Source organism: Pteropus alecto, unplaced genomic scaffold (assembly GCF_000325575.1).
Source record: "Pteropus alecto unplaced genomic scaffold, ASM32557v1 scaffold206, whole genome shotgun sequence".
Lineage (NCBI taxonomy): Eukaryota > Metazoa > Chordata > Mammalia > Chiroptera > Pteropodidae > Pteropus > Pteropus alecto.
Window position 1 is genome coordinate 4873822 of NW_006438906.1, and position 11140 is coordinate 4884961.

The 11140-nt window shown below is 33.5% G+C and overlaps 1 protein-coding gene and 1 non-coding gene across 5 annotated transcripts in view; one reads left to right on the forward strand and one right to left on the reverse strand.

Moving 5' to 3' along the window:
• The window catches only part of UBQLN1 (ubiquilin 1), a 40756-nt gene that overhangs the window by 23798 nt on the left and 5818 nt on the right, over positions 1–11140 (forward strand). Inside the window, exons 7-11 of one of the 4 annotated variants that reach the window (XM_006916095.3) lie at positions 4462–4604; positions 7435–7518; positions 8728–8843; positions 9068–9236; positions 10781–11128. In XM_006916095.3, coding sequence (XP_006916157.1) covers positions 4462–4604; positions 7435–7518; positions 8728–8843; positions 9068–9236; positions 10781–10933 — 665 coding nt within the window. In that variant the 3' untranslated portion in view covers positions 10934–11128. Of the gene's footprint in view, positions 1–4461; positions 4605–7434; positions 7519–8727; positions 8844–9067; positions 9237–10780; positions 11129–11140 lie in introns of those variants that run through there. The other 3 variants (XM_006916096.3, XM_006916097.3, XM_006916098.3) reach the window with 3 other exon arrangements.
• On the reverse strand, positions 9577–9695 carry LOC112483179. The gene has a single exon (XR_003047529.1). It is a non-coding gene; the product is annotated as a 5S ribosomal RNA (ribosomal RNA).

An 11140-nucleotide genomic window follows, 5' to 3' on the forward strand; every position in this document is an offset into this window, starting at 1 on the left:
TTCATTACTGAGAGAAATCAGAGAGAGTAATTGGTGGTCACAGTGGTGTATATTCTTTTGTGGAATACAGCGGATACCATGAAGTATCTGGATATAATATAGGTTTTATAAAAATCGAAGTAAACCATTCTTTAAAATTGAGGTATAATTAAGATAACATTAGTTTCAGGTGTTCAACATAAATGATTCAATATCTGTATGTATTATAAAATAATTGCCACAGTAAATTTAGTTAACATCTGAAGTAGCACCATTTATTATTTATTTAGTGACATTGGTTAACAAAATCTGTTAAGTTTCAGTTGTACATTTTAACAGTAAGGCATATATATTTATACTGTGTGTTCAGTAGTACCATTTTTAAATCAAGGGAAAAAAAATCTATTTTGCTTACTGCTTATTTGATTGTTATTGACAATCTTTTGAGGGAGACGCTTTATTCATTTTAAAGTTCTTAGAGCTGATAAGAGCAGTGATTTCATCAGATAGGTGAATTGTTTTTTTCTCCTATACCATGATTTTCTACAATAACAACTTTTGTTTAACAAATCTGTTTTACAACATTTTACTCAGATTTTTATTTAACAGCTTGATACTCTGAGTTACCATCAAAGGAAAACAAGAAATAGCAAAACCGAACTTAATGTTGGCCTGAAATTGTTAGCATGTTTGTGCACTAGTATGATTTTTAACTCAACTCTTTGAAATTGGATACACACACATTATATCTTGACCCCTCTTTTGTAAGCACTTAGTTTAGAAGGTAGAGAGATCTTAAAGCAGGGGTCAGCAAATTTTTCCTGTAAAAGACCTCTTTCAGGCCAAGAGGCAAAATCAGGACTACTACATTACAAGAGAAAACAAATTTCCACAAGTTTTTTTATTGATAGAATTAAAAACATTTTTTTTCATACTTATCTGTGAATGATGGGAATGGAATTCTTTTTTTAGGGGTGACATGTTTAATTGGTATTCACATAGTTCCCTGTTGTCAAAATCGATTGCAGATGTTCATCTGTTAATACTGATACATATTGAAATTTTACTTCTTTGATTTAAATACAGCCCCTTGGTATCATGGGAGATTGGTTTCAGGACCCTCTGTGGATACCAAAATCTGTTGATGCTCAAGTCCCTTATATAAAATGGCATAGTATTTGCATATAACCTACATTTGTATGTAGACTACAGCAAGGCATGCCTACATATCACTTCATTCCCATTGATTCAGCAGAGTGCTGGGCCCATGACAAATTCAGGTTTTGCTTTTAGAAAGTTTCTGGGATTCCCTCCTCACTCCCCAAATATATTTTCCCTCCGCCCCAAATATATTTTCAACCCATGGTTGATTGAATCTGCAGATGCAAAACCCATGGATACGGAGGGCCAACTGTATGTTCTCATTCCAAGTATATTTTAATTTTAATAGCATACTTATCAGTTGAAAAGCATTTATAGTATTCTGTTAGATTCTTCTTTGCTTTTAGCATGTCATTGCAGATTAATCACTTCCAATTGAAGGTTAGATGGTAGTGCCTCAGTTAGAGTTAAGTGAATTTTGAAATGTGGATGTTTTCTTTATACTCGCACAAGGTCCAGAAAGTGCTGCTGGAATGAACTAAAAAATATATCCACTGCAAATTTGTGGGAATGGAGATCTCATTTTAACTTTTGACAGTACGAGAATGTATATAAAGCATCTTGACATTGCTTGTGATTCGAGCAGTTTCACTTGTCGAAATGACTTTACCACAGTATGAATTTCTCATGTAAATGCTGTTTTGCCTTGTAAATTTGAGTTGAATTAGTTGAGAAACATTACCAAGTCTCTAGCAAAAAGTGATTCCCAAAGTCATTTATTCTTTCTTACTGGTGGTTGAGTGGTTCAGAAGAATTTCAGTCTTAGCTCTGGACTAAAAAAAATTGCAGTAAAACTTCACACCTCTGCTAAGCCATCAAGCTACTCTGTGGTTGGGTAAGTCAGGATATTTCTGACAAAAATTTGTGGAATTTACTATGGCTTAGTTCACAGGTAAATGAATGATGTTTACATTGGTACTTCTACTGGTTGAGTCACATAAGTTCAAAATATTTTTGAGTACCTGCCAGTGACTAAGACAATGCATAACTGTAGTCTGTAAATACATTATAGTTTTACAACTTTGTACGTTTGTCCTGCTAATCCTTTTACTCCTTATGTACTTTTATCATTATTAGAGTAGCACATTTTGTCAGATTCTACTTCAGATTTTGGTGAACTACTAGTATATTCTCAACTTCGAAATAGTTGACTCGTAGTTACTCCATGCAGACTATTGATAGTGGCTAATTTTTGGGTCCTTTCAAACTTGGCATTGACTCCCCAAATAAACAAGAACTGAGCAGTATCAGTAACATCTGTCAGCTCATGGAGAACCAAGGAATACCACTCAGAATAATTTGCATTGTCTTTAATTGAATATTGCAGTTAAGCCCGGTGTCCTTAACTCTTGAGAAACTGTTCTCCCTAAAAGGCTAGTTTTAAACAAGTTTACTTTCTCTGGACACATTTATTTGGCTGCTACAGTCAAAATTTAATAAACTCCTGCTAATTAATCATTAGTATACTGCTTTCCTTGCATGGCTAACAAGCCATTTGGAAACTTAACTGTGCTTCTTCCAGTCTTTTCATATTTAATTTTTGTGAAGAAATTTGGCTGTGATGGGATATTGCATGGGAGGCAGACAGGGGAAAAATTAAATTAAAAAAATAAAATCATGTCTTCAATTAAAAAGTAAATTAAAAATAAATAAATTTTATATTTTTCTGACTTTCTTGCAAGTTGGGAATACTATAATGGGTGCTTAATCTAGCAATGTTGAAGTATATTGTTTATTTAGTGTCATTGCACAATAGCTACAATGTTTTGCCATCTCATTTGACAAGATAATTTGTACTCCATCATGCCTTAAAAGTATGACATTCGTAGTCTAATTCTTCCATTTTCTTTTTCGGACGTGTGATTGGTATGCACCAATAATAAAAAAGAAATAAAAAAAAAAACATGCTACAGTGATTGTGGTGTCAGGTATAACTGAGTCACTGATTTGTGGTACACTGAGCATCAGTACGGAGCAATACGATAGGTTCATATAAGCCTCTTTGGAGACCATTGAACTCTGCTTTTGTGGTGCAGAAGTAGCCATGGACAATAAATGCATGAGCATGACTGTGTTTTATAAAACATTATTATAGATACTGAAGTTTGAATTTCATATAGTTTTTGCATTTCACAAAATATTTTTTAACCATTTGAAAATATAAAAATCATTTTTAGCTGTGGGCCACACAGAAATAGGTCATGGGCTGTATTTGCCCTGCAGGCTATATTTGTCAGCTTCAGTCTTAGAATATTCTTGGACTCTAGGCTGTGGATAAAAACTTAATTGAAACAACATGAGAAAAATAGGAAAAACAAAAATTATTAAAAAACGATTATAATAAACTAGAAAGATAAGTGGAAAGTCAAATGTTTTACGCCTAATAAAACTAATATTGGATGGGATAAGCATAAGGGAAATGAAAAAGCTAATAAGTTAAGTACACATGAGTTTAAGCATATGTTTTAGTTTGAGTATATCTATTCGGCAAGTGAAAATCTGGGTATATGAAGAACAGAGTAATTCATTTTCAAGGACAGTTGAATTCACATAAAATTAGCTGTAACTCTCACAAAAAAAAAAAAAACAAAAAAACAAACAGGAAAAACTGAAGAGTAGTAGTAATAAGCATTTTACATATTAACTAATTTGTCTGTACTACCCTATGAAGTGTGTACTGTTTACTAATTTACCAATGGAGAAACCGAAGTATGAAGAAGCCAAATAACTTGTCTAAAGTTACATAGATTAGATTTGAACCCAGGTACTCTGGCTCCAGACACTGCTCTTAGTTACTACTCTGTCCGGTCTCTGAAAAGTTAAGTGTTCTGCCATTTTGCTCAGTGAGAGCCATTTCTCAGTGAAAGTGGGTTGGAGGTCTGTATTTATTGTCGTTGGCAAGAAGGCGTCCTTAAGTGTGAGCATTTTGAGTGCTGAATATGATTCTTATTAAGTGATCTTGGAGGAAAAGCTGGCTCAGACTTTTTCACTTTCTGGGATTTTTCAATAGTAATTTTGACCAGATCTTGTTTTTGTCTTAAATTGACTATAAAACTTAACTTTTCTCTATTGGTTTTGATTTTACTGTGAGTGGAACCAGAATGTTTAAAATCCATAAGCATTCCTTTAATGTCATATGTTGGATATGTAGTTTTGGACATTTTAGTTTTAAATTTTTTTATTCAGTTGATAAGTAATATGTGTACTCATCTGCAGTTGCTAAAATTATAGACAGTATATATTGTGTTTTAAAACTTTAACTTTTGTTTACATATATTTTCTATGATACAATGTTTTGTTTTTTTTTAAACAAACTTTCAGCTAGTATGTTCAACACACCAGGAATGCAGAGCTTGTTGCAACAAATAACTGAAAATCCACAACTTATGCAAAACATGTTGTCTGCCCCCTACATGAGAAGCATGATGCAGTCACTAAGCCAGAACCCTGACCTTGCTGCACAGGTGAGTTTGTAATTGTATTGGGAAGGACTGTGCAGTGTAAATTGAAATAGCCTAATTAGATAATTGTGATTGTGGCATATTTATGTTGTGTGCTACCTTAACACACTAGAAAAGTAGGTAAAGTGCATCTCCAATTTTTGGACAGTTCATTTCTTTGCAGCTTTATCTCTACTACTCAGTGGCTAGAAAGAAATGCAGGTTTACTTTGTATCTACATATGTTGGTTTAAAAGATGAATACAAAAGTTTTGGATTGCTTTCCCTTTTGAGGCTATATTCTTCAGTGAATTATAAACTTTGAAAGTGATTAAGAACAATGTTAATAGATTTGAAATACTTTTATTTATTAGGTCACACAGATTCTGAGTAATAGTCATGTTCAAAATGGCAGTTTTAAAATAGTCTGAAATTGTTTATTTAAAGGCAGAGGGAAATTTGTGGGAACGTTGTTCTTATTCTTAATGTTATAAATATACCACCACCCCCCACCCCATTAGTATACTGGTCCTTTATTCATTTTCTAACTTGTTACTAAAGAGACCATAACTAATAAAATTAGTGGATCTCAACTCTAGCTGAACATTTAGCATCATTTTTGGGTGCTTTAAAATGAAAAAAAAAAATTCTTGGCTCGATCCTGAGAGATTTCACTATAACTGCATTGGATTCCCCCACACCCCAAGTTCCGTAGGTGATTCTGATGTACCCCTAGGTGTAAGAACAATTGTACTTGAAAAACTTTGGAAAATGTAAAATAAGCCTTGATCACTTGTAGTTTATATTTGCTGTTTATTAAAAATGGCTTCTGTAGAGTGTTAGGAATTTGAAATAGATTTCTTTATAGTTTATTTCTATTACCAAAACTTTAAAAGCTTTTAAAGATAATCACTTCATTATGTCAAATAAATGGTTTTTATTTTATCTTTGAGCTATAATCCTTAGCAATAACTTCTGCCCTCTTAAAAATTTGTGAACTTGGAAATAGAGAACAAGTTTTTAGGTGAATTTTTAAATATTCTTTTATATATTGTAGGTACATTTTATGAAAAATTATTTTATTCATATGAAAATTATTAGACTGAGTTCTTAGTATCAAATGCCACACTTTACTGTGATTATAGCACTTTAAAATAGATGTGGAACATATGTATATAAAATGATCCTATTTGTATGTTTTTAAATGTGTATTTGACTAAGTAATAATTAGCATCGAATGTGCATCATGTTTTAAAATTTTGATTTTAACAAGCACATGCCCAGCCATTTTTACTAACAGTTCTCCATCTATAAAGTGACTTGAGCATTTTCTTTTATTATATTTTTACTCTAAAGCAAAATGTTGACAATGAAGGCTAGATATGAATGTCTTTTATTATAGACAGTTTAGATATGTTTACAATGTACTCTGGTTATAAAGTTTGTAGTTCTCTGTTCTGATTTTGATTTTTAGATATTTAAAAAAGTCCAAATTTAAAAACTTGTTATATAAACAGGTAAGTTAGGAGAGATGTCCTAATCAAATGTATGATTGAGAAAGAATGAATAAGATTAAGGTGACACGCTTTTTCAAATAACATGAATTCTGGAAGATAAATGTGATAACTTCATTAATATGCTCATAATAAAAAGTATTTGGAACTATTAAAGAAGCAGGTTTGTTGATTTCAAGTATGTATTACTTCATTTACTGTGAACTTATTGATAACTTTGAAATAAATACTGTGTATCCATAAAACATTGTCTGACTTCTTCCTGCTGTAGACACTTAAAAAAAATTAAATAGTCCACTTTGTAACAGTAATAAACTAAAGGAAGGAGAGAGGAATTCTCTCTGCCTCCAGCAGTTATATATAATTACTCTCAAATATGGTTAACTACTTGAGGGCAAAGATCATTCTTCCTCCCTCCCCAACTTTGGGCCAGTAAATAGGCTATCAGTAAATCATTGTTAGTTGACTCTTCATTGGGTAGGGGGTGGTGGAGACTGATAAAAATTTGTCTCTTTCAAAGCCGTGAGAATTTACTAGTTTCTGGTTCTGCTGATTGTGTATTGTAATTTCATTTTCAGTTATCTAGCATGATGTTAATATTGACCCTGACTTTTTAATTTTAACATCTATTTGAAGGTTAGAGGGCATGTCACTTTTCTCATTTCTGGTGATAGTGAGGTGAAATCCAGAGGCTAATCTTGGTGTTCTCAAATGGATTTACATGTTTCAGGTCTTAAGGTACTATTTCCCCCAGAAATCTGTTGGTGCTAGTCCTGGGCTGATTTTCACTTAGCAGCTCCATTTCTCTGGCTAGGTGGTTACTGTTCTGTGGTGTTATTTTTCTGGACCTAATATTAGCTGTTTTGTAGTAGGCAGGTAGATATAGTGGTTCCAGATCTGGATTTTCTCTGCTTGCCACTTGTTTGTCGAGTTGTCTAAGCAAGCTGTGTGTAGTTTTATGTATTGATGCTTATGTTTATTCTGTCAGTGTAGCAGAGGATGTATCCTCATGAATGCCAGTTACTTCCATTTTTCTTTTCAAGGGCAGATATTCACCTTTGTTCAAGGAAAAGCCTAAGAAAATGATTGCTTTTATTTTTTAGGATATTGCATGTCATTACCATAATCACCATTCTCATTGAGAGAGAAGATGCCTTGTTTTTGTTTTTTCCTGGAGATCCTTCTTGTGGACACAGTATTTTCCCTTTTTTATTCATGTTCTACCTTCCTCTCTTTTAAGTGCCAGGTTAGGCACTTGGGGGGGAAGATAGACTATTAAACAAGGTACATTACTTCTTTCAGATATTTCCAGTTAAAATTGTTTGAACACTTGCCCCATAGATGATGCTGAATAATCCCCTATTTGCTGGAAATCCTCAGCTTCAAGAACAAATGAGACAACAGCTCCCAACTTTCCTCCAACAAGTGAGTAAGAAAAGATGCTAGCTATCTTCGGTAATGATTTGCGTGAAAAAGTTTGATGATAAACATTTTCCTTTCTCTTCTCTGACGGATAGCAAAACATAAAATAGCGTCTGATAATGCTGTCAATTTGCAGAGAATTCAGCTTGATCTTAACTGATCCCCATTTCACTGCTGCTCTTTTGCTTGTATTTCTTAAACGTAAATTCTGAGGAAAGGACCATTTTGTTTTTGCTTTTGAGGATTTAGGATTTTGAATGCTTTGTTAATACCATACACCATTTCCTTTCACTTTACTAACTTTGAAGTGCTTCATTGTGTCATGTTACACATTATGGTTTAACTAATCTCGAGTAATAGGAGAGAGCTACCCTAGCTGATTTTACAGGTTTTTGGTGTCTTTGTAATGTTTTAATTCCTACAAATTTAATAGAATGCCTGTTTTTCAAGGGATAGATCTCATTTCCTCAAACTTGGAATTAGCAAGATTAAAATTGTCAGTGTTGTCATATAGGGAAGGTTTTATTATTAAACAGTACTTGAGGTTGCTATGGTATTTTATTATATAAAAATATAAAAGAGAAGTCAGTCTTGGTGTTTTGAAACTGGTATTTCTAGGGCTTTTAAATATTTTGTAAATGATGGTCAGGCCTGTAAACCATTATTCAAGGTTCATTAGTGTCCTTGATCTATTGTAATGTAAGCCTATCTTTTGGTCAGTCACGTGGTATATATTTGAAAGTAGTGAAGCTGAACTCAGAACACATGTATTAACTTCAAATTTGGAACTATTGTTTTAAAGTATAGTTGGTAAAATAGTTACACCAGCAACAGATAACACTTGGTCAGGAGGAATATGTGGCTTTCACCTTATTACCATTTTATGTAAATTGTGCATTTGGCGTTGTCTCTTAGAAATAATACTTTCATCTTCTATTGGAGAAAGAATAGTTGTGGCTTCCAGAGGAGCTCCTGATTGTTTTTCATTATGAAAAATGGTTTTCATGATGGATTTGAGAGGTCAGATAACAATTTGCACACTAGGTTTGCTCTCAAAGAGGAGGTGTTTGTTTTTATTTTGGAAAAAAAAAATTAAGGATTGCCAGTGTCTAGCAGTAAGGTTTTAGATTTTCTCTAAAAACATCGCAAAGAAAACATTTAAATTTTACCTTCACTGATTGTAATTAACCACCAGTTTTCTTTCTTCCTTAGATGCAGAACCCTGATACCTTATCAGCAATGTCAAACCCTAGAGCAATGCAGGCCTTGTTGCAGATACAGCAGGGTTTACAGACATTAGCAACGGAAGCCCCCGGCCTCATCCCAGGGTAGGCTTATTTGGGGAAGACTATGAAAGTACATGAGGGTTACTCTCTTGGAGAATTTCAGACTTAGTATCATTTTGCCTTTTTTTCTTTGCTGATAATTGTTTTTAAGACAGGGCTTTCAAAGTTAAAAACACTCTCATTTTTAAAAAGTATAACTTAGCTAATATGTTAAAATGTAACTGGTTTAAGAAGTTAGGTTTATTACCAATTTGTGCTTTCCTTAGGTTTACTCCTGGCCTGGGAGCGTTAGGAAGTACTGGAGGCTCTTCAGGAACCAATGGCTCTAGCTCTGCCCCTAGTGAAAACCCAAGTCCCACAGCAGGAACCACTGAACCTGGACACCAGCAGTTTATCCAACAAATGCTACAGGCTCTTGCTGGAGTGAATCCTCAGGTAGTGATACTTTTCTGTTCACATTTTTTATTCTTTAATGTTAGAAATTTCCAAAAATAAAAAAAGGAAAAAGTGACAGTTCTTTAGGGTTTAGACTGATGGAAAGCACAGTCTTAAAGATATTGATTCTAGAACAGGCATTATAAGAATTGTTAATTTTGCTACATATTTGACACTAAAGGAAACATTTTGGTTGTAGGAAACAAATGCTCAAACTTTGCCTTATATTTTTTTTATTAATTATTATTTTTTAGTCGAAGCAACCTTGGTTGACCTCACAGATTGCAAGGACTTTGTCAGTTTACAATCCCTTCGCTCCCTTTTTATTTTTTGTTTTTTATGCCTACAGCACCTGGTCTTCCTAGCTGGTCTCCCATCCAAGTGCTAACCAGGCCCAACCCTGCTTAACTTCCGAGATCAGACAGGATCGGGCTTGTTCAGGGTGGCATGGCTGTAGACTGCCTTATATTTTAGAAGTTGCTGTTAAAAATGGATTCTTTTTGGAGTCCTTATGAAAATTATTTGAAATGTGTTAATTTCATAGAAGTTTGTCAGGGAGGAATAAGAAGTGTGGCTATCCTAAATAACCTTCTGAACAACTGTGTTGTATCTATTCTTTGTATTTTGGCTTAAAAAAATCCTAACTACCTCATCCCACCCCACCGACCCACTACTACCTCTGTTGGTTAAATTGTGTTACATATATACACCTCACAAGTACGGCTAAAAAATGTGGGCTTATAATGTTCTTACATCTGGAAACATTTACTGGCTTTACTAAGAGTCTGCCATTATACAAAGATGATTGTCACTTCAAACCTGTTATAGAAGGTTGCCTCCAAACCTCTGAATGGCAAAGTAGAACATGCTTTTCTAATTTTACAGTGTATATAATAAACAGGGTGGGGTTTTATCTTATACAAGTATTTGTATCCCTGATACCTAGCATATCTTTTGGCTCAGTAAATATTCATGGACAGAAAAAGAGATTTTAGATATTGGACAGAGTTGTTAGTTATATAAGTTGAACTATCAACAGGCTTCCCCATTATCAGATTGGCCAGGATTGATTGATCACATATGTATTTTTTCTTACCTCATTTCTGAGAAAAAGATTTGATGCAGCTGAATTGTCAGAAATAGTTTATGGGCCTGAAGCTGGAACTCTTTTTCTGAAGACTTTGGCCAATGCAGAAATTGAGTCCACATTCTAAGCCTTATTAAATTTTATACACAAGGACACTGGCTTTTATAATTACCAGTTGGTCAATAGGTACAAAATAAATTATCTAATTCTAAAATATTTGTATATATAGTTCTCCATGTTCATTAGATTCTTAAATTTATGTAAAATAATGGTTGAGTTTTATTAAAGCTATTTTTTTAAGCATATGATCTCTGACACGATTGTTTAGGTATAAATTAGATGACTTAAAACAACAAAATAAAGTGGTAATGGACTTTTAAATATGTTGAAAATGTTTCAAGCTACAGTCTAGTGCATTCGTAGCTCAGAGTTTGGTTAATTTTTTTTTCTTTAACAGCTACAGAATCCAGAAATCAGATTCCAGCAACAACTGGAACAACTCAGTGCTATGGGGTTTTTGAACCGTGAAGCAATCTTGCAAGCACTAATAGCAACAGGAGGTGATATCAATGCAGCTATTGAAAGGTTACTGGGCTCCCAGCCATCATAGCAGCATTTCTGTATCTTGAAAAAAATGTAATTTATTTTTGATAACGGCTCTTAAATCTTTAAAATACCTGCTTTATTTCATTTTGACTTTTGGAATTCTGTGCTGTTATAAACAAACCCAATATGATGCATTTTAAGGTGGAGTGCAGTAAGATGTGTGGGTTTCTCTCTTTTTTTTTTTCCTTTTTTTTTTTTTTGGGGGAAAAAT